This window comes from Salmo salar, chromosome ssa02 (genome assembly GCF_905237065.1).
Source record: "Salmo salar chromosome ssa02, Ssal_v3.1, whole genome shotgun sequence".
Classification (NCBI taxonomy): domain Eukaryota; kingdom Metazoa; phylum Chordata; class Actinopteri; order Salmoniformes; family Salmonidae; genus Salmo; species Salmo salar.
In genome coordinates, this window is record NC_059443.1 from 71,866,796 (window position 1) to 71,892,617 (window position 25,822).

At 43.5% G+C, this 25,822-nt stretch overlaps 1 protein-coding gene across 1 annotated transcript in view; it reads left to right on the plus strand.

The window, feature by feature from the left end:
• The window catches only part of LOC106592167 (polycystin-1), a 184,731-nt gene extending 159,995 nt beyond the window's left edge, over positions 1-24,736 (plus strand). Inside the window, 8 exon segments of the mRNA XM_045709451.1 lie at positions 13,382-13,506; positions 13,667-13,775; positions 13,948-14,073; positions 14,206-14,377; positions 16,034-16,321; positions 17,865-17,999; positions 20,082-20,408; positions 20,769-24,736. Of these exon segments, the coding sequence (XP_045565407.1) occupies positions 13,382-13,506; positions 13,667-13,775; positions 13,948-14,073; positions 14,206-14,377; positions 16,034-16,321; positions 17,865-17,999; positions 20,082-20,408; positions 20,769-22,013 (2,527 nt within the window). The 3' untranslated portion in view covers positions 22,014-24,736.
• Positions 24,737-25,822: the final 1,086 nt, after the last annotated feature.

Genomic DNA, 25,822 nt, shown 5'->3' on the forward strand with positions numbered 1-25,822 from the left:
CCATTCGTTAACCTCTCTAGGGTAGGGGGCAGTATTTGCACGGCCAGATAAAAAACGTACCCGATTTAATCTGGTTATTACTACTGTCCAGAAACTAGAATATGCATATAATTGGTAGATTTGGATAGAAAACACCCTAACGTTTCTACAACTGTTTGAATGGTGTCTGTGAGTATAACAGAACTCATATGGCAGGCAAAAACCTGAGAAGATTCCTTACAGGAAGTGCCCTCTCTGACCATTTCTTGGGCTTCTACACTCTCTTTATTGAAAACTGAGGATCTCTGCTGTAACGTGACACTTCCTACGGCTCCCATAGGCTCTCAGAAGGCGGCAAAACGGTGAATGATGCCTTTGGAGCCCCTGGCTGAAAAACAGTAGCGCATTTGGATAGTGGTCGATCAGAGAACAATGAGACTGGGGCGCGTGCACGAGGCGACACCATGTTTTTATTTTTTCGTCTTTGAACGAAAACAGGGTTTCCCGGTCGGAATATTATCGCTTTTTTACGAGAAAAATCGCATAAAAATGATTTTAAACAGCGGTTGACATGCTTCGAAGTACGGTAATGGAATATTTAGAATTTTTTTGTCACGAAACGCGTCGGGCGCGTCACCCTTCGTCACCCTTCAGATAGTGTCTTGAACGCATACGAACAAAACAGAGGATATTTGAACATAACTGGATTATTTTGAACCAAACCAACATTTGTTATTGAAGTAGAAGTCCTGGGAATGCATTCTGACGAAGAACAGCAAAGGTAATCCAATTTTTATTATAGTAAGTCTGAGTTTGGTGAGGGCCAAACTTGGTGGGGTTCAAAATAGCTAGCCCGTGATGGCGAGCTATCTACTCAGAATATTGCAAAAGTGTGCTTTTGCCGAAAAGCTATTTTAAAATCGGACATAGCGATTGCATAAAGGAGTTCTGTATCTATAATTCTTAAAATAATTGTTATGTTTTTTGTGAACGTTTATCGTGAGTAATTTAGTAAATTCACCGGAAGTTTGCGGTGGATATGCTAGTTCTGAACGTCACATGCTAATGTAAAAAGTTGGTTTTTGATATAAATATGAACTTGATTGAACAAAACATGCATGTATTGTATAACATAATGTCCTAGGAGTGTCATCTGATGAAGATCATCAAAGGTTAGTGCTGCATTTAGCTGTGGTTTGGGTTTATGTGACATTATATGCTAGCTTGAAATTGGGTGTCTGATTATTTCTGGCTGGGTACTCTGCTGACATAATCTAATGTTTTGCTTTCGTTGTAAAGCCTTTTTGAAATCGGAGAGTGTGGTTAGATTAACGAGAGTCTTGTCTTTAAAATGGTGTAAAATAGTCATATGTTTGAGAAATTGAAGTAATAGCATTTCTAAGGTATTTGAATAACGCGCCACGGGATTACACTGGCTGTTGAGTAGGTGGGACGATTTCGTCCCACATACCCTAGAGAGGTTAACTATTGACACACGATCATATGAAACTGGACTCCATTCGTTAACTATTCACACACGTCCATATGAAACTGGACTCCATTCGTTAACTATTCACACACGTCCATATGAAACTGGACTCCGTTAACTATTCACACATGTTCAAATGAAACCGGACTCCATTCGTTAACTATTCACACACGTCTATATGAAACTGGACTCCATTCGTTAACCATTCACACACGTCTATATGAAACTGGACTCTATTCGTTAACTATTCACACACGTCCATATGAAACTGGTCTCCATTCGTTAACCATTCACACACGTCTATATGAAACTGGACTCCATTCGTTAACCATTCACACACGTCCATATGAAGCTGGACTCCATTCGTTAACTATTCACACACACGTCCATATGAAACTGGACTCCATTCGTTAACTATTCACACACGTCCATATGAAACTGGACTCCATTCGTTAACTATTCACACACACGTCCATATGAAACTGGACTCCATTCGTTAACTATTCACACACACGTCCATATGAAACTGGTCTCCATTCGTTAACTATTCACACACGTATATATGAAACTGGACTCCATTCGTTAACTATTCACACACACGTTCATATGAAACTGGACTCCATTCGTTAACTATTCACACACATCCATATGAAACTGGTCTCCATTCGTTAACTATTCACACACGTATATATGAAACTGGACTCCATTCGTTAACTATTCACACACACGTTCATATGAAACTGGACTCCATTCGTTAACTATTCACACACATCCATATGAAACTGGTCTCCATTCGTTAACTATTCACACACGTCCATATGAAACTGGACTCCGTTAACTATTCACACACACGTCCATATGAAACTGGACTCCATTCGTTAACTATTCACACACGTCCATATGAAACTGGACTCCGTTAACTATTCACACATGTTCATATGAAACTGGACTCCATTCGTTAACTATTCACACACGTCTATATGAAACTGGACTCCATTCGTTAACCATTCACACACGTCTATATGAAACTGGACTCTATTCGTTAACTATTCACACACGTCCATATGAAACTGGTCTCCATTCGTTAACTATTCACACAGGATCATATGAAACTGGACTACATTCGTTAACCATTCACACACACGTATATATGAAACTGGACTCCATTCGTTAACTATTCACACACACGTTCATATGAAACTGGACTCCATTCGTTAACCATTCACACACGTCTATATGAAACTGGACTCCATTCGTTAACTATTCACACACATCCATATGAAACTGGTCTCCATTCGTTAACTATTCACACACGTCCATATGAAACTGGACTCCATTCGTTAACTATTCACACACACGTCCATATGAAACTTGACTCCATTCGTTAACTATTCACACACGTCCATATGAAACTGGACTCCATTCGTTAACTATTCACACACACGTTCATATGAAACTGGACTCCATTCGTTAACTATTCACACACACGTCCATATGAAACTGGACTCCATTCGTTAACTATTCACACACACGTCCATATGAAACTGGTCTCCATTCGTTAACTATTCACACACGTATATATGAAACTGGACTCCATTCGTTAACTATTCACACACACGTTCATATGAAACTGGACTCCATTCGTTAACCATTCACACACGTCTATATGAAACTGGACTCCATTCGTTAACTATTCACACACATCCATATGAAACTGGTCTCCATTCGTTAACTATTCACACACGTCCATATGAAACTGGACTCAATTCGTTAACTATTCACACACGTCCATATGAAACTGGACTCCATTCGTTAACTATTCACACACACGTCCATATGAAACTGGACTCCATTCGTTAACTATTCACACACGTCCATATGAAACTGGACTCCATTCGTTAACTATTCACACACACGTTCATATGAAACTGGACTCCATTCGTTAACCATTCACACACGTCTATATGAAACTGGACTCCATTCGTTAACTATTCACACACATCCATATGAAACTGGTCTCCATTCGTTAACTATTCACACACACGTCCATATGAAACTGGACTCCATTCGTTAACTATTCACACACACGTCTATATGAAACTGGACTCCATTCGTTAACTATTCACACATGTTCATATGAAACTGGACTCCATTCGTTAACTATTCACACACGTCTATATGAAACTGGACTCCATTCGTTAACCTCTCTAGGGTAGGGGGCAGTATTTGCACGGCCAGATAAAAAACGTACCCGATTTAATCTGGTTATTACTACTGTCCAGAAACTAGAATATGCATATAATTGGTAGATTTGGATAGAAAACACCCTAACGTTTCTACAACTGTTTGAATGGTGTCTGTGAGTATAACAGAACTCATATGGCAGGCAAAAACCTGAGAAGATTCCTTACAGGAAGTGCCCTCTCTGACCATTTCTTGGGCTTCTACACTCTCTTTATTGAAAACTGAGGATCTCTGCTGTAACGTGACACTTCCTACGGCTCCCATAGGCTCTCAGAAGGCGGCAAAACGGTGAATGATGCCTTTGGAGCCCCTGGCTGAAAAACAGTAGCGCATTTGGATAGTGGTCGATCAGAGAACAATGAGACTGGGGCGCGTGCACGAGGCGACACCATGTTTTTATTTTTTCGTCTTTGAACGAAAACAGGGTTTCCCGGTCGGAATATTATCGCTTTTTTTACGAGAAAAATCGCATAAAAAATGATTTTAAACAGCGGTTGACATGCTTCGAAGTACGGTAATGGAATATTTAGAATTTTTTTGTCACGAAACGCGTCGGGCGCGTCACCCTTCGTCACCCTTCAGATAGTGTCTTGAACGCACGAACAAAACAGAGGATATTTGAACATAACTGGATTATTTTGAACCAAACCAACATTTGTTATTGAAGTAGAAGTCCTGGGAATGCATTCTGACGAAGAACAGCAAAGGTAATCCAATTTTTATTATAGTAAGTCTGAGTTTGGTGAGGGCCAAACTTGGTGGGGTTCAAAATAGCTAGCCCGTGATGGCGAGCTATCTACTCAGAATATTGCAAAAGTGTGCTTTTGCCGAAAAGCTATTTTAAAATCGGACATAGCGATTGCATAAAGGAGTTCTGTATCTATAATTCTTAAAATAATTGTTATGTTTTTTGTGAACGTTTATCGTGAGTAATTTAGTAAATTCACCGGAAGTTTGCGGTGGATATGCTAGTTCTGAACGTCACATGCTAATGTAAAAAGCTGGTTTTTGATATAAATATGAACTTGATTGAACAAAACATGCATGTATTGTATAACATAATGTCCTAGGAGTGTCATCTGATGAAGATCATCAAAGGTTAGTGCTGCATTTAGCTGTGGTTTGGGTTTATGTGACATTATATGCTAGCTTGAAATTGGGTGTCTGATTATTTCTGGCTGGGTACTCTGCTGACATAATCTAATGTTTTGCTTTCGTTGTAAAGCCTTTTTGAAATCGGAGAGTGTGGTTAGATTAACGAGAGTCTTGTCTTTAAAATGGTGTAAAATAGTCATATGTTTGAGAAATTGAAGTAATAGCATTTCTAAGGTATTTGAATAACGCGCCACGGGATTACACTGGCTGTTGAGTAGGTGGGACGATTTCGTCCCACATACCCTAGAGAGGTTAACTATTGACACACGATCATATGAAACTGGACTCCATTCGTTAACTATTCACACACGTCCATATGAAACTGGACTCCATTCGTTAACTATTCACACACGTCCATATGAAACTGGACTCCGTTAACTATTCACACATGTTCAAATGAAACCGGACTCCATTCGTTAACTATTCACACACGTCTATATGAAACTGGACTCCATTCGTTAACCATTCACACACGTCTATATGAAACTGGACTCTATTCGTTAACTATTCACACACGTCCATATGAAACTGGTCTCCATTCGTTAACCATTCACACACGTCTATATGAAACTGGACTCCATTCGTTAACCATTCACACACGTCCATATGAAGCTGGACTCCATTCGTTAACTATTCACACACACGTCCATATGAAACTGGACTCCATTCGTTAACTATTCACACACGTCCATATGAAACTGGACTCCATTCGTTAACTATTCACACACACGTCCATATGAAACTGGACTCCATTCGTTAACTATTCACACACACGTCCATATGAAACTGGTCTCCATTCGTTAACTATTCACACACGTATATATGAAACTGGACTCCATTCGTTAACTATTCACACACACGTTCATATGAAACTGGACTCCATTCGTTAACTATTCACACACATCCATATGAAACTGGTCTCCATTCGTTAACTATTCACACACGTATATATGAAACTGGACTCCATTCGTTAACTATTCACACACACGTTCATATGAAACTGGACTCCATTCGTTAACTATTCACACACATCCATATGAAACTGGTCTCCATTCGTTAACTATTCACACACGTCCATATGAAACTGGACTCCGTTAACTATTCACACACACGTCCATATGAAACTGGACTCCATTCGTTAACTATTCACACACGTCCATATGAAACTGGACTCCGTTAACTATTCACACATGTTCATATGAAACTGGACTCCATTCGTTAACTATTCACACACGTCTATATGAAACTGGACTCCATTCGTTAACCATTCACACACGTCTATATGAAACTGGACTCTATTCGTTAACTATTCACACACGTCCATATGAAACTGGTCTCCATTCGTTAACTATTCACACAGGATCATATGAAACTGGACTACATTCGTTAACCATTCACACACACGTATATATGAAACTGGACTCCATTCGTTAACTATTCACACACACGTTCATATGAAACTGGACTCCATTCGTTAACCATTCACACACGTCTATATGAAACTGGACTCCATTCGTTAACTATTCACACACATCCATATGAAACTGGTCTCCATTCGTTAACTATTCACACACGTCCATATGAAACTGGACTCCATTCGTTAACTATTCACACACACGTCCATATGAAACTTGACTCCATTCGTTAACTATTCACACACGTCCATATGAAACTGGACTCCATTCGTTAACTATTCACACACACGTTCATATGAAACTGGACTCCATTCGTTAACTATTCACACACACGTCCATATGAAACTGGACTCCATTCGTTAACTATTCACACACACGTCCATATGAAACTGGTCTCCATTCGTTAACTATTCACACACGTATATATGAAACTGGACTCCATTCGTTAACTATTCACACACACGTTCATATGAAACTGGACTCCATTCGTTAACCATTCACACACGTCTATATGAAACTGGACTCCATTCGTTAACTATTCACACACATCCATATGAAACTGGTCTCCATTCGTTAACTATTCACACACGTCCATATGAAACTGGACTCAATTCGTTAACTATTCACACACGTCCATATGAAACTGGACTCCATTCGTTAACTATTCACACACACGTCCATATGAAACTGGACTCCATTCGTTAACTATTCACACACGTCCATATGAAACTGGACTCCATTCGTTAACTATTCACACACACGTTCATATGAAACTGGACTCCATTCGTTAACCATTCACACACGTCTATATGAAACTGGACTCCATTCGTTAACTATTCACACACATCCATATGAAACTGGTCTCCATTCGTTAACTATTCACACACACGTCCATATGAAACTGGACTCCATTCGTTAACTATTCACACACACGTCTATATGAAACTGGACTCCATTCGTTAACTATTCACACATGTTCATATGAAACTGGACTCCATTCGTTAACTATTCACACACGTCTATATGAAACTGGACTCCATTCGTTAACCTCTCTAGGGTAGGGGGCAGTATTTGCACGGCCAGATAAAAACGTACCCGATTTAATCTGGTTATTACTACTGTCCAGAAACTAGAATATGCATATAATTGGTAGATTTGGATAGAAAACACCCTAACGTTTCTACAACTGTTTGAATGGTGTCTGTGAGTATAACAGAACTCATATGGCAGGCAAAAACCTGAGAAGATTCCTTACAGGAAGTGCCCTCTCTGACCATTTCTTGGGCTTCTACACTCTCTTTATTGAAAACTGAGGATCTCTGCTGTAATGTGACACTTCCTACGGCTCCCATAGGCTCTCAGAAGGCGGCAAAACGGTGAATGATGCCTTTGGAGCCCCTGGCTGAAAAACAGTAGCGCATTTGGATAGTGGTCGATCAGAGAACAATGAGACTGGGGCGCGTGCACGAGGCGACACCATGTTTTTATTTTTTCGTCTTTGAACGAAAACAGGGTTTCCCGGTCGGAATATTATCGCTTTTTTTACGAGAAAAATCGCATAAAAAATGATTTTAAACAGCGGTTGACATGCTTCGAAGTACGGTAATGGAATATTTAGAATTTTTTTGTCACGAAACGCGTCGGGCGCGTCACCCTTCGTCACCCTTCAGATAGTGTCTTGAACGCACGAACAAAACAGAGGATATTTGAACATAACTGGATTATTTTGAACCAAACCAACATTTGTTATTGAAGTAGAAGTCCTGGGAATGCATTCTGACGAAGAACAGCAAAGGTAATCCAATTTTTATTATAGTAAGTCTGAGTTTGGTGAGGGCCAAACTTGGTGGGGTTCAAAATAGCTAGCCCGTGATGGCGAGCTATCTACTCAGAATATTGCAAAAGTGTGCTTTTGCCGAAAAGCTATTTTAAAATCGGACATAGCGATTGCATAAAGGAGTTCTGTATCTATAATTCTTAAAATAATTGTTATGTTTTTTGTGAACGTTTATCGTGAGTAATTTAGTAAATTCACCGGAAGTTTGCGGTGGATATGCTAGTTCTGAACGTCACATGCTAATGTAAAAAGCTGGTTTTTGATATAAATATGAACTTGATTGAACAAAACATGCATGTATTGTATAACATAATGTCCTAGGAGTGTCATCTGATGAAGATCATCAAAGGTTAGTGCTGCATTTAGCTGTGGTTTGGGTTTATGTGACATTATATGCTAGCTTGAAATTGGGTGTCTGATTATTTCTGGCTGGGTACTCTGCTGACATAATCTAATGTTTTGCTTTCGTTGTAAAGCCTTTTTGAAATCGGAGAGTGTGGTTAGATTAACGAGAGTCTTGTCTTTAAAATGGTGTAAAATAGTCATATGTTTGAGAAATTGAAGTAATAGCATTTCTAAGGTATTTGAATAACGCGCCACGGGATTACACTGGCTGTTGAGTAGGTGGGACGATTTCGTCCCACATACCCTAGAGAGGTTAACTATTGACACACGATCATATGAAACTGGACTCCATTCGTTAACTATTCACACACGTCCATATGAAACTGGACTCCATTCGTTAACTATTCACACACGTCCATATGAAACTGGACTCCGTTAACTATTCACACATGTTCAAATGAAACCGGACTCCATTCGTTAACTATTCACACACGTCTATATGAAACTGGACTCCATTCGTTAACCATTCACACACGTCTATATGAAACTGGACTCTATTCGTTAACTATTCACACACGTCCATATGAAACTGGTCTCCATTCGTTAACCATTCACACACGTCTATATGAAACTGGACTCCATTCGTTAACTATTCACACACGTCCATATGAAACTGGACTCCATTCGTTAACTATTCACACACACGTCCATATGAAACTGGACTCCATTCGTTAACTATTCACACACACGTCCATATGAAACTGGTCTCCATTCGTTAACTATTCACACACGTATATATGAAACTGGACTCCATTCGTTAACTATTCACACACACGTTCATATGAAACTGGACTCCATTCGTTAACTATTCACACACATCCATATGAAACTGGTCTCCATTCGTTAACTATTCACACACGTATATATGAAACTGGACTCCATTCGTTAACTATTCACACACACGTTCATATGAAACTGGACTCCATTCGTTAACTATTCACACACATCCATATGAAACTGGTCTCCATTCGTTAACTATTCACACACGTCCATATGAAACTGGACTCCGTTAACTATTCACACACACGTCCATATGAAACTGGACTCCATTCGTTAACTATTCACACACGTCCATATGAAACTGGACTCCGTTAACTATTCACACATGTTCATATGAAACTGGACTCCATTCGTTAACTATTCACACACGTCTATATGAAACTGGACTCCATTCGTTAACCATTCACACACGTCTATATGAAACTGGACTCTATTCGTTAACTATTCACACACGTCCATATGAAACTGGTCTCCATTCGTTAACTATTCACACAGGATCATATGAAACTGGACTACATTCGTTAACCATTCACACACACGTATATATGAAACTGGACTCCATTCGTTAACTATTCACACACACGTTCATATGAAACTGGACTCCATTCGTTAACCATTCACACACGTCTATATGAAACTGGACTCCATTCGTTAACTATTCACACACATCCATATGAAACTGGTCTCCATTCGTTAACTATTCACACACGTCCATATGAAACTGGACTCCATTCGTTAACTATTCACACACACGTCCATATGAAACTTGACTCCATTCGTTAACTATTCACACACGTCCATATGAAACTGGACTCCATTCGTTAACTATTCACACACACGTTCATATGAAACTGGACTCCATTCGTTAACTATTCACACACACGTCCATATGAAACTGGACTCCATTCGTTAACTATTCACACACACGTCCATATGAAACTGGTCTCCATTCGTTAACTATTCACACACGTATATATGAAACTGGACTCCATTCGTTAACTATTCACACACACGTTCATATGAAACTGGACTCCATTCGTTAACCATTCACACACGTCTATATGAAACTGGTCTCCATTCGTTAACTATTCACACACGTCCATATGAAACTGGACTCAATTCGTTAACTATTCACACACGTCCATATGAAACTGGACTCCATTCGTTAACTATTCACACACACGTCCATATGAAACTGGACTCCATTCGTTAACTATTCACACACGTCCATATGAAACTGGACTCCATTCGTTAACTATTCACACACACGTTCATATGAAACTGGACTCCATTCGTTAACCATTCACACACGTCTATATGAAACTGGACTCCATTCGTTAACTATTCACACACATCCATATGAAACTGGTCTCCATTCGTTAACTATTCACACACGTCCATATGAAACTGGACTCAATTCGTTAACTATTCACACACGTCCATATGAAACTGGACTCCATTCGTTAACTATTCACACACACGTTCATATGAAACTGGACTCCATTCGTTAACCATTCACACACGTCTATATGAAACTGGACTCCATTCGTTAACTATTCACACACATCCATATGAAACTGGTCTCCATTCGTTAACTATTCACACACGTCCATATGAAACTGGACTCAATTCGTTAACTATTCACACACGTCCATATGAAACTGGACTCCATTCGTTAACTATTCACACACGTCCATATGAAACTGGACTCCATTCGTTAACTATTCACACACACGTCTATATGAAACTGGACTCCATTCGTTAACTATTCACACATGTCCATATGAAACTGGACTCCATTCGTTAACTATTCACACACGTTCATATGAAACTGGACTCCATTCGTTAACTATTCACACACGTCTATATGAAACTGGACTCCATTCGTTAACTATTCACACACGTCCATATGAAACTGGACTCCATTCGTTAACTATTCACACACACGTCTATATGAAACTGGACTCCATTCGTTAACTATTCACACACGTCCATATGAAACTGGACTCCATTCGTTAACTATTCACACACGTTCATATGAAACTGGACTCCATTCGTTAACTATTCACACACGTTCATATGAAACTGGACTCCATTCGTTAACTATTCACACACACGTTCATATGAAACTGGACTCCATTCGTTAACCATTCACACACGTCTATATGAAACTGGACTCCATTCGTTAACTATTCACACACATCCATATGAAACTGGTCTCCATTCGTTAACTATTCACACACGTCCATATGAAACTGGACTCAATTCGTTAACTATTCACACACGTCCATATGAAACTGGACTCCATTCGTTAACTATTCACACACGTCCATATGAAACTGGACTCCATTCGTTAACTATTCACACACACGTCTATATGAAACTGGACTCCATTCGTTAACTATTCACACATGTCCATATGAAACTGGACTCCATTCGTTAACTATTCACACACGTTCATATGAAACTGGACTCCATTCGTTAACTATTCACACACGTCTATATGAAACTGGACTCCATTCGTTAACTATTCACACACGTCCATATGAAACTGGACTCCATTCGTTAACTATTCACACACACGTCTATATGAAACTGGACTCCATTCGTTAACTATTCACACACGTCCATATGAAACTGGACTCCATTCGTTAACTATTCACACACGTTCATATGAAACTGGACTCCATTCGTTAACTATTCACACACGTTCATATGAAACTGGACTCCATTCGTTAACTATTCACACACGTCCATATGAAACTGGACTCCATTCGTTAACTATTAACACACATCCATATGAAACTGGACTCCATTCGTTAACTATTCACACACACGTCCATATGAAACTGGACTCCATTCGTTAACTATTCACACACACGTCTATATGAAACTGGACTCCATTCGTTAACTATTCACACACGTCTAGCACAGGCTGCTCATATACATTACATTACAAAGTGTTGCTGTCACTACTGGCACTGCTATGACTTCAGAGAGAGAGAGTGTGTGTGTGTGTGTGTGTGTGTGTGTGTGTGTGTGTGTGTGTGTGTGTGTGTGTGTGTGTGTGTGTGTGTGTGTGTTGAGAGCTGTTCTCCTAAAACAGACTTTGATCAAACTCTGTATTTTTTTGACTGTTTCAGTACAGACAAATCACTACTGTTTCAGTACAGACAAATCACTACTGTTTCAGCACAGACAAATCACTTCTGTTTCGGTACAGACAAATCACTTCTATTTCAGTACAGACAAATCACTTCTGTTTCGGTACAGACAAATCACTACTGTTTCAGTACAGACAAATCACAATTGTTTCAGTACAGACAAATCACTATTGTTTCAGTACAGACAAATCACTTCTGTTTCAGTACAGACAAATCACTACTGTTTCAGTACAGACAAATCACTACTGTTTCAGTACAGACAAATCACTACTGTTTCAGTACAGACAAATCACTACTGTTTCAGTACAGACAAATCACCACTGTTTCAGTACAGACAAATCACTACTGTTTCAGTACAGACAAATCACTACTGTTTCAGTACAGACAAATCACTTCTGTTTCAGTACAGACAAATCACTTCTGTTTCAGTACAGACAAATCACTACTGTTTCAGTACAGACAAATCACTACTGTTTCAGTACAGACAAATCACTACTGTTTCAGTACAGACAAATCACTTCTGTTTCAGTACAGACAAATCACTACTGTTTCAGTACAGACAATTCACTACTGTTTCAGTACAGACAATTCACTACTGTTTCAGTACAGACAAATCACTACTGTTTCAGTGCAGACAAATCACTTCTGTTTCGGTACAGACAAATCACTACTGTTTCAGTACAGACAAATCACTACTGTTTCAGTACAGACAAATCACTTCTGTTTCAGTACAGACAAATCACTACTGTTTCAGTACAGACAAATCACTTCTGTGTCAGTACAGACAAATCACTACTGTTTCAGTACAGACAAATCACTACTGTTTCAGTACAGACAAATCACTACTGTTTCAGTACAGACAAATCACTACTGTTTCAGTACAACTCATCATGTCCATGTCTCTGTCCTGCAGGCGTGAGGATGTGTGGGCATGGCTGTCAGGCTCCCTGTTGCCAAGGTTACTGGATGGCCCCACCCTAATGCAGGAAACAGGAAGTGTGCTACTGGGCACGCCCAGACTACGACAGATACGAGACGGTGAGAGTACAGTCCATTTCACTTTTCAGTTGGTCACACACATTCCTACACTCATACACACTCATACACACACAAACACACACACTAATTTAGCTTCCAGTAATTCATTGTTTATTCAGAAATCTTTCTAAACCTTGTATAGTTCGTCTGTCCTCTCCAGGTACCATCCATGGGGCAGGAGCAGCAGGCTGGGGAGAGGGGTTGACTGGCTCAGCAGTACGCAGGAAGCTGACCCAGAACTGGTCCTTACACACGGCTGATGACAACGGGTAAGGAGGAGGGAGGGAGGGGGAGGGAGGGAGGGAGGGAGGGAGGGAGGGAGGGAGGGAGGGAGAGAAATAGATGGGTTGATCCTCTTATGTCATTGCTGTCTTTCTTGAGCCTCTATTTCTCTCCCTTCCTCCCCTCTTTCCATCCCTCCTCTCTCTCTCCCTCTCCCAGGGCGTGGCGTTGGGGTCAGGTGATGGTGTACGGGAGCGGAGGTTTCGTCCAACAGCTGAACAGGAACATAGAGCAGACCAGAACATCACTACAGTACCTACAGCAGTTACACTGGATGGACCACATGTGAGAAGAGAGAGAGGGAGGGAACGGAGATTTCAGTGATGCCATTTGAATCTGAATTTGAGTGTCTGACTGTCAGTGTCTCTCTTTTTCTCTCTCTCCTCATCTTCTCTCTCTGTGTGTGTGTGTTACCAGGACACGAGCTGTGTTTGTGGAGTTCTCTCTCTACAACACCAACACAGACCTTTTGGCCGTCTTCTCCTTCCTGTTTGAGTTCCCCGTCTCTGAGGACACTCAGTCCAGCCTCGACCTCTTGACCTTCCGCCTGCAGCCTATCACAGGCCTCGACCTGCAGCTGCAGCTCACGGTAACCCCCGGCAGCCACACAAAGACAGCTAGTGCTAGCCAATCACAGAATGGATATAGTAGAGGGGCGGGAGCAGTATGTTGGAACTAACCAATCATAGCATGGCTAGAGAATACTGAATACACCACTATATAATTACATTACCATACCAACACACTGAATACACCACTAGATTATAATATCACTATACCAACACATTGAATACACCACTACATTATATCACCATACCAACACACTGAATACTCCACTAGATTATAATATCACCATACCAACACACTGAATACACCACTAGATTATAATATCACTATACCAACACACTGAATACACCACTACATTATAATATCACTATACCAACACACTGAATACACCACTAGATTATAATATCACCATACCAACACACTGAATACACCACTAGATTATAATATCACCATACCAACACACTGAATACACCACTAGATTATAATATCACCATACCAACACACTGAATACACCACTAGATTATAATATCACCATACCAACACACTGAATACACCACTAGATTATAATATCACCATACCAACACACTGAATACACCACTAGATTATAATATCACCATACCAACACACTGAATACACCACTAGATTATAATATCACCATACCAACACACTGAATACACCACTAGATTATAATATCACCATACCAACACACTGAATACACCACTAGATTATAATATCACCATACCAACACACTGAATACACCACTAGATTATAATATCACCATACCAACACACTGAATACACCACTAGATTATAATATCACTATACCAACACACTGAATACTCCACTAGATTATAATATCACCATACCAACACACTGAATACACCACTAGATTATAATATCACCATACCAACACACTGAATACACCACTAGATTATAATATCACCATACCAACACACTGAATACACCACTAGATTATAATATCACCATACCAACACACTGAATACACCACTAGATTATAATATCACCATACCAACACACTGAATACACCACTAGATTATAATATCACCATACCAACACACTGAATACACCACTAGATTATAATATCACCATACCAACACACTGAATACACCACCAGATTATAATATCACCATACCAACACACTGAATACACCACTAGATTATAATATCACCATACCAACACACCGAATACACCACCAGATTATAATATCACCATAGCAACACACTGAATACACCACCAGATTATAATATCACCATACCAACACACTGAATACACCACTAGATTATAATATCACCATACCAACACACTGAATACACCACTAGATTATAATATCACTATACCAACACACTGAATACACCACTAGATTATAATATCACCATACCAACACACTGAATACACCACTAGATTATAATATCACCATACCAACACACTGAATACACCACTAGATTATAATATCACCATACCAACACACTGAATACACCACTAGATTATAATATCACCATACCAACCCACTGAATACTCCAGGATCTAGGTTATTATATTACCATGGCAACAAAGGAAATACTGTCTGCAGACAGATAAATTAGTTCTCCATTTCTGTCTCTCTCTCTCTCCCTCCCTCTCTCCTCTCCCCCTTCCCCCTCCCTCTCTCCTCCTCTCAGATCCTTCTCTTCTCCCTAGTGGTGTACTTGTGTGTATGTGCAGTCCTGGACATGATGAGAGAGGGCTGGGTATACCTCCTGTGCCCGTGGCGGTTGCTGGGCGGGTGCAGCCTGGCGCTGGCAGCGTGTGTGTGTGGCCTCCACATCAGCCGATGTGCTGCCGCCGGGCGCCTGTGGGCGTCGTACCTGCGGCAACGAGACGGGTACACTGACTTCTACCCGCTGGCACGGCAGAGCCAAGCTTACACCCTGCTGTCTGCCATGCTCCTGTTCATACTGGTGTTGAAGGTACGGCGAGAGAGGGGGAGGGAGGGAGGGAGTTAGCTCTACTGCTGAAGGTCAGATTGAGAGAGAGGGGGAGGGAGGGAGGGAGTTAGCTCTACTGCTGAAGGTCAGATTGAGAGAGAGGGGGAGGGAGGGAGTTAGCTCTACTGCTGAAGGTCAGATTGAGAGGAGAGGGGAGGGAGGGAGTTAGCTCTACTGCTGAAGGTCAGATTGAGAGAGAGGGGGAGGGAGGGAGTTAGCCCTACTGCTGAAGGTCAGATTGAGAGAGAGGGGGAGGGAGGGAGGGAGTTAGCTCTACTGCTGAAGGTCAGATTGAGAGAGAGGGGGAGGGAGGGAGGGAGTTAGCTCTACTGCTGAAGGTCAGATTGAGAGAGAGGGGGAGGGAGGGAGGGAGTTAGCCCTACTGCTGAAGGTCAGATTGAGAGAGAGGGGGAGGGAGGGAGGGAGTTAGCCCCTACTGCTGAAGGTCAGATTGAGAGAGAGGGGGAGGGAGGGAGGGAGTTAGCTCTACTGCTGAAGGTCAGATTGAGAGAGAGGGGGAGGGAGGGTGTTAGCCCTACTGCTGAAGGTCAGATTGAGAGAGAGGGGGAGGGAGGGGTTAGCTCTACTGCTGAAGGTCAGATTGAGAGAGAGGGGGAGGGAGGGGTTAGCTCTACTGCTGAAGGTCAGATTGAGAGAGAGGGGGAGGGAGGGGTTAGCTCTACTGCTGAAGGTCAGATTGAGAGAGAGGGGGAGGGAGGGAGGGGGTTAGCTCTACTGCTGAAGGTCAGATTGAGGGGGAGAGAGAGAGGGGGGAAGGAGGGAGGGTTTAGCTCTACTGCTGAAGGTCAGATTGAGAGAGAGGGGGAGGGAGGGGTTAGCTCTACTGCTGAAGGTCAGATTGAGAGAGAGGGGGAGGGAGGGGTTAGCTCTACTGCTGAAGGTCAGATTGAGAGAGAGGGGGAGGGAGGGAGGGGGTTAGCTCTACTGCTGAAGGTCAGATTGAGAGAGAGGGGGAGGGAGGGAGGGAGTTAGCTCTACTGCTGAAGGTCAGATTGAGAGAGAGGGGGAGGGAGGGGTTAGCTCTACTGCTGAAGGTCAGATTGAGAGAGAGGGGGAGGGAGGGGTTAGCTCTACTGCTGAAGGTCAGATTGAGAGAGAGGGGGAGGGAGGGAGGGAGGGAGTTAGCTCTACTGCTGAAGGTCAGATTGAGAGAGAGGGGGAGGGAGGGAGTTAGCTCTACTGCTGAAGGTCAGATTGAGAGGAGAGGGGGAGGGAGGGAGTTAGCTCTACTGCTGAAGCTCAGATTGAGAGAGAGGGGGAGGGAGGGAGTTAGCTCTACTGCTGAAGGTCAGATTGAGAGAGAGGGGGAGGGAGGGGTTAGCTCTACTGCTGAAGGTCAGATTGAGAGGAGAGGGGGAGGGAGGGGTTAGCTCTACTGCTGAAGGTCAGATTGAGAGAATGGATTAATCCAATGCAGATTTACCACACCGAAAAACTAATCTCTCTTTATCTCTCCCTCCCTCCCTCTGTCCATCTCCCCCTCTCTCCTCCTCCCTCTCACCAGGCCTCCCACCAGTTGCGTTTCCTGAGGGAGTGGGCAGTGTTCGGCAGGGCTCTGAGACGTTCTGTCTGGGAACTGATAGGAACAGGTCTGCTCCTGCTGGTGCTGCTGCTGGCCTACTCACACACAGGACACCTGGTAATATACACACACACACACACACACACACACACACACACACACACACACACACACACACACACACACACACACACACACACACACACACACACACACACACACACACACACACACACACACACACACAGGACATCTGGTAACACTCAAGTGGTGACCTGTATAATTCCTCTTCATTACCAGAAGCCCTTCTGTGGTAGAGAACAGCAGCATCTCTTCTAGTCAACAAGTGAAGTGACAGACTGACTATACCCGGTTTGGTTGTTTCAATGTGTGAGGGAGAGAGAGAGAGAGAAGGGAGGGAGAGAGGAGAGAAAGTTAGAGAGGAAGGGAGAGAGAGAGGAAGGGAGAGAGAGAGAGAGAGAAGGGAGGGAGGGAGGGAGGGAGAGGAGAGAAAGTTAGAGAGGAAGGGAGAGAGGAAGGGAGAGAGAGGAAGGGAGAGAGAGAGAGATAATGTGAGCTATTTGGCTCTTGTATCCATTCTCTCTCTTCCTCTTTCTCTCTCCTTTCTTACTGACATTCAGAGAGCTCTGTTGGATCAATCATACCCTGGGCTTTGTGTTGCCAAGCAGCATATTGACACATCATTCAGGCAGATGACTACTAGATGTGGGTGTGTGTGTGTCCAGAAAGCATATTTACGCCGTCTGCTTCACTCACTTAGTCATGAGTGTCCCAAATGGCACCCTATTCCGGATATAGTGCACTATGGGCCTTGGTCAGTAGTACAGTAACTAGGTGATGGAATGCAGCCTCAGTGTTCCATAGTGATGAGCAGTATTGAAATGCAGCCTCAGTGTTCCATAGTGATGACCAGTATTGGAATGCTGCCTCAGTGTTCCATAGTGATGACCAGTATTGGAATGCTGCCTCAGTGTTCCATAGTGATGACAGTACTGGAATGCAGCCTCAGTGTTCCATAGTGATGACAGTATTGGAATGCAGCCTCAGTGTTCCATAGTGATGACAGTATTGGAATGCTGCCTCAGTGTTCCATAGTGATGACCAGTATTGGAATGCTGCCTCAGTGTTCCATAGTGATGACAGTATTGGAATGCAGCCTCAGTGTTCCATAGTGATGACAGTATTGGAATGCAGCCTCAGTGTTCCATAGTGATGACAGTATTGGAATGCAGCCTCAGTGTTCCATAGTGATGACAGTATTGGAATGCAGCCTCAGTGTTCCATAGTGATGACAGTATTGGAATGCTGCCTCAGTGTTCCATAGTGATGACAGTATTGGAATGCAGCCTCAGTGTTCCATAGTGATGACAGTATTGGAATGCTGCCTCAGTGTTCCATAGTGATGACAGTATTGGAATGCAGCCTCAGTGTTCTATAGTGATGACAGTATTGGAATGCAGCCTCAGTGTTCCATAGTGATGACAGTATTGGAATGCAGCCTCAGTGTTCCATAGTGATGACAGTATTGGAATGCAGCCTCAGTGTTCTATAGTGATGACAGTATTGGAATGCAGCCTCAGTGTTCCATAGTGATGACAGTATTGGAATGCAGCCTCAGTGTTCCATAGTGATGACAGTATTGGAATGCAGACTCAGTGTTCCATAGTGATGACAGTATTGGAATGCAGCCTCAGTGTTCCATAGTGATGACAGTATTGGGATGCAGCCTCAGTGTTCCATAGTGATGACAGTATTGGAATGCAGCCTCAGTGTTCCATAGTGATGACAGTATTGGAATGCTGCCTCAGTGTTCCATAGTGATGACAGTATTGGAATGCAGCCTCAGTGTTCTATAGTGATGACAGTATTGGAATGCAGCCTCAGTGTTCCATAGTGATGACAGTATTGGAATGCAGCCTCAGTGTTCCATAGTGATGACAGTATTGGAATGCAGCCTCAGTGTTCCATAGTGATGACAGTATTGGAATGCAGCCTCAGTGTTCCATAGTGATGACAGTATTGGAATGCAGCCTCAGTGTTCCATAGTGATGACAGTATTGGAATGCAGTACAACACTGTTTCATCACCTCTTAGTCCACAGGCTGGTTAGCAAAGACTTGGGTGAATACAAATCATAATCATCATTCCATATCTCACTTTTTTTGTCTCCCTCTCCAGCTCTTCCACTCCGTGATGGACGGATATGGCAGTGTGAGCTCCGCCTGCTTGTCGTTGCTAGGCGCCGGCGGGCGCGGCCTGTTGTCCTTGCGACCGTCGTCAATGACAACCGGCCCCTCTAGCTCCGCCTCCAGCCTGGTGTTCCACGCGAGCTTCGCTGTGCTACGGCTGGCGTTGCTATGGCTGGTGACCTCTGCGTTGTTAAGGAACTATCGCCGGGCGCGGGCGGAGTTGTACCGCCCGGTGGTGGACCTACAGGACTATGAGATGGTGGAGCTGTTTCTACGACGACTGAAGATGTGGATGGGCCTCAGCCGCACCAAGGAGGTAGGAGCACTTCTTGTTTCAACTTCCTGTTTCATGTTTAGAGAGCTTCCTACTTCCTGAGGGCTTCCTGTTGCGGTAATGTGGTATTACTGCTAAAAGATGTTAACTTAGATTTCGCTTACCCATAAAATGCATTGACTTGATGTCTTAAGTTAAATTATCCTACTGCACTAACCCTAAAAAGAGCTTGCTACAAGTGGGGTACATTTGACTTTTATTCCAGAGTACTGTATTGTTTAAGCCTGTCATTTATATTGACCCTCTCTCTCACTCCCTCTGTCTCCCTGCCTCCCCCCCTCTGTCTACCTCTCTCTCGCCCCCCCTCTCCTTCGTCCCTCCCTCCCTCCCTCCCTCCCTCAGTTTCGTCACAAGGTGCGTTTTGAGGGCATGGAGCTCCCCCCCTCTCGCTCGTCCTCCACCAGTGACTGTAAGTCCCTGTGTCTGCCCCCTCTGGACGGCTCCGAGTCGCCCCCCAGCCCTGGCAGCCTGGACGGGACATCTGAGGCCTCCTGGAGGCCCACCTCCTCCAGCCCCTGTAGCCTGACAGAGGCCCCCGGGATGGGGCTGAGCCTGGGCCTGGGTCCCGGCGGTTTGGGACCAGGTGCGTTGGCGGGTGGACCTACCTGGCGAGAAAGGGCGGAGACTGAGGCGACTCTGAAGAGGCTTCTCCCCACGCTGGACGCTTTGCTGCAGCAGCTGGACCGGGTCACCGTGGCGACTGAGGAGCTGTACCGTACTGAGTGTGTCCTGGAGCGTGTCCAGAGGAAAGGACGAGGGCCGAGGGGGAGGAGAGGAGAGAAGGAGAGGAGGAAGAGTAGAGAGGGCCGAGGAGGGAAGGGAAAGGGGGATGAGAAAGACTCTGCTGGACGGAGAGAAAGAAAAGGAGGGCAGAAGAAAGTCAACACTGTGGTGGGGGTAGTGGGCATGGGTCAGCCTAAAGATACAGGGAACTCTGGGGCTAACCCTAAACACACCCCTACATCTGCCCCGAAATCGACCCCTGTCCCTGTCCCTCCCCCTATATCTACCCCTGCCCCGAAATCTACCCCTGTCCCTGGTCCTACCCCTATATCTACCCCTGCCATGAAATCGGCCCCTTATCCTACCCCAATATCTACCCCTGCCCCTAAACCTGCCCCAAAATCTACCCCTGTCCCTGATCCTACCCCAATATCTACCCCTGCCCCTAAATCTACCCCGGAGACTACCCCTGTATCTGCCCCTATTCCTCACCCAAAATGTACCCCAGTTTCTACCCATATAATTTCCCCTGCCTTGACCCCTGCTCCTGCCCCTGTACCCCTTTCTACTCCCGCCCTACCCTCCACCCCTGCCCCTGTACCCCTCTCTACTCCCGCCATACCCTCCACCCCTGCCCCCCTCTCTACTCCCGCCCTACCCTCCACCCCTGCCCCCTCCTCCTCCACTCCCGCCCCTCGAGAGTGGGACCCCCCTACGGAGAGAGAGACCCTGCCCCCCTCCAGCCTCTTCAACCACCCAGCCCACACCACCACCATTCCCACACGCAAACGCAAGCCCCCGCCGCTCAAGAACAAGGTGCACCCCAACCCAGACAGGCATGTGTCCGGACACCCCAAACCCTGAGGACCCCTCCTGAAGGACCCTTAAGAAGAAAGGATGTTAGGGATGGATGGACAGAACGGAACGGGCCGTAGGGAGGACTGGAAGGATCCTGGGTTGAGGATGAGTGGGCGTCAGTCACAGCGGGTGATGTCACTGGTGTTCCACTCTAAATCCAGAAGGAGAGAAAGCGAGGGAGGAGGGAAAGAGAGAAATAGAGGCCCCAAAACAGCGACCGCTCACCATGGAGTTGTCATGGAAACAAGGTGCAGGTCGCCAGTTCTTTACCCCGCCCCCTAACCCTGACCCCATGTGACCCCGGAGGTCATGTGGTGGCGTCGACAGAAGCACATGTTGTGCTGACATTAGGAGTGCTGACTGTATGTTTAGTCAATGAAGAGTGTGTACACCACCTGTTGATGATGATGTACACCACCTGTTGATGATGATGTACACCACCTGTTGATGATGATGTACACCACCTGTTGATGATGATGTACACCACCTGTTGATGATGATGTACACAGCTTGTTGATGATGATGTACACAGCTTGTTGATGATGATGTACACAGCTTGTTGATGATGATGTACACAGCTTGTTGATGATGATGTACACAGCTTGTTGATGATGATGTACACAGCTTGTTGATGATGATGTACACAGCTTGTTGATGATGATGTACACAGCTTGTTGATGATGATGTACACAGCTTGTTGATGATGATGTACACAGCTTGTTGATGCTTCAGTGTGTTATCTATGCTGTTGCATTTGTTGTTTCTATTTGATTATGAAAACATAAGGAAGCTATTGTTCTTGATCACCATGGGTGTGTGGGACCTGTCTAAACGGTCTGTTCAGAAGCTTTGGAGATTTCAAACACACACACACACACACACACACACACACACACACAAGCTAATTGGTACACACACACTCACGCATTTTAGGTACAACCACGCAACCTTTGCATGCACACAGATACTAAAATCAAAGAGGCTATCAGGGTGCTAACAGACTGGCATGCTTCAGGACTCCCACTTAAGAAGGTAGGGATGAAAAACAATGAAGGAGAAGAGAAGGTGGTAGCAAGAAAGAATGGAAGATACTGTAATTGGCGAAAAAGATGAGCGACAGCAGGAGAGATTAACTTGTTGAATTGTTGCAAGAACAGTTGTTTGAGAGAGAGAATAATAAAAGGAAAAGTGAGAAAGAAGGCGTCCATGCTTTTAGCCTGGAGTCTTAACTCAGTCCTAAACTACAACTCTTTCACCTTTAAAACTACAATACCTAACTATCAGGAAGAAGCAAGGGTACATTGCTACAATATAATCTTGGTTATCATTTTGGAATATTTTCGGTAAAAATGTATGTTGCTTTCAATATGGTTCTAATTTAAAGCACTTTTGTTGTAATGTGTGTTTTGAGTGTGTGTGAGCATATTGAAAATAATAAGCTTGGTAGGAAAACCAATAGAGAATGCTTCACACATATTTTAACAATAGCGTTGCCAAAGTTTGCGCATTATGTACGCGTCAAGAGTTGTAACTTTTTACATTTTTAAAGAAAATTCCTTTTGTACTTGGCACTTTATCTCCTTCTGAAGCTCTTATCCATATTTAACTCCTGTGTTACTTTCTCAATTTAAAACATTTTTAATATCCAAAACAGCTATACAAAATGATCTTCTAATGAGTATTATAACGGTAACTATGTCAGGAAATTGAAGCGTTATCATTTTGTATTTTCTTTTGTCATTTGTTTTTTATCGTTGTTGTTATTGATGGTCACTCTACTTCCTGGAAAATGCATTTCCTCCCCACAAACTTCCTGTTTCCTGTGGGCAGATCTCAGGGACCCCGCCCCTCCCCCCCAAAACCAGGAAGTTGGCCTTATTTGTTTGTTCTCTTCTGTTTGTTGTTGTTGAGAGGTCAGATGGATTTCAAGTGAGAAGTGTCATAGTAGTGCTTTTAGAACCGTTGTAATGTATCTCTGATGTTCCATCCAGACCAAAGTATATATTATATTCATCTCCCGTTAATAGAACACAGCCCACATGCTAGAACACTCTAGAACCAACCATTCCAAGCCATGTTCCCTTTTCCAAGCCCACAAAGATATTTTGGATGGACATTTTACTCCAAACCTGTTTGTGGCAGTCTCCACAAGATTGGTGGTCCTGTCTATAAACTTACCACAACAATGTAACGTTCAGTTACAAAGTTATATCAAACACTATTTTCTAATCAGTCAGTTTGTATATGCGTGTATGTAGTTACTTGAGGTATATCATTTTATATCATTCTCAGTATTGTTGATGTGCTGCAGCGCTGTTGGTTTTACGGTCGTTAAGTACTGGCGTTCCAGTTTCACACCTTTTTTTAGTGTCCTCCATCCCCTAGACAACACACCTAACAGTTCCCATAGCAACTCTCAGTTCACAATTCAAGCGCTACAAAGTTCTTCAATCCAAAGAAAACAGTGAAGAGCAGGTTCTCCCAACACCCATTTCTCCTGAGATATATATCGCCCCGTTTTTACTGGGTGTAACTTCATCGTGCCAAAGCTAGTCCCTTCTGCATGTTTAGTACTTTGTCTTGGTGTAACACGTACTTTGTCTTACATTTGCATGTTGAAACAAAAGTGTTGTGGTCTGTTTTGTATCGTATTGTATCATTGTATTATGCGTCTGTAGCACTTCTCATGCTTTTGCACTTGACAAAGTCGAATAAAGAGTTTGACAGCATTGAGAGCATGTATCAGTCTTGTGGGAGACTAGTTGTTCACCTAGGACATTTTCACTATCAAAATACTCATAAGATGGGTCGTCCATAAGACCTTGGCCAGTTCTCCACAAAGTGCTGATCTTCCTGACCACCTCTGGCGGCAGTAGGGGACGAATGGATTGGATGGACAAAAGCTCAGTGGGCGGGGCTTACAGTTACAACAGCGGGTGAAGTTTACAGGTGAGTCAAGTAGACCTTGGCAGCAATTACAGCCTCGAGTCTTCTTGGTTATGACGCTACAAGCTTGGCACACCTGTATTTGGGGAGTTTCTCCCATTCTTCTCTGCAGATCCTCTCAAGCTGTCAGGTTGGATGGTTAGCGTCGCTGCACAGCTATTTTCAGGTCGATCGGGTTCAAGTCTAATGGACATTCAGAGACTTGTCCCGAAGCCACTCCTGCATTGTCTTGGCTGTGTGCTGAGGGTCGTTGTCCTGTTGGAAGGTAAACCTTCACCCCAGTCTGAGGTCCTGAGTTTTCATCAAGGATCTCTCTGCTTTGCTAAGTTCATCTTTCCCTCGATCCTGACTATTCATAGCATGGTGGTGGCATGTTGCCACCACCATGCTTCACCATAGGGATGGTGCCAGGTTTCATCCAGAAGTGACACTTGGCATTCAGGCCAAAGAGTTCAATCTTGGTTTCATCAGACCAGAAAATCTTGTTTCTCATGATCTGAGAGTCTTTAGGTGCCTTTTGTCAAACTCCAAGCAGGCTGTCGTGCCTTTTACTGAGGAGTGGCTTCCGTCTGGCCACTCTACCATAAAGGCCTGATTGGTGGAGTGCTGCAGAGATGGTTGTCCTTCTGGAAGGTTCTCCCACCTCCACAGAGGAACTCTGGAGCTCTGTCAGAGTGACTATCGGGTTCTTGGTGACCTCCCTGACCAAGGTCCTTATCCCCGGATTACTCAGTTTGGCCAGGCGGCCAGCTCTAGGAAGAGACTTGGCGGTTCCAAACTTCTTCTGTTTCAGAATGATGATGGCCACTGTGTTCTTGGGGACATTCAATGATGCAGAAATGTTTTGGTACACTTCCGCGGAGCTCTAC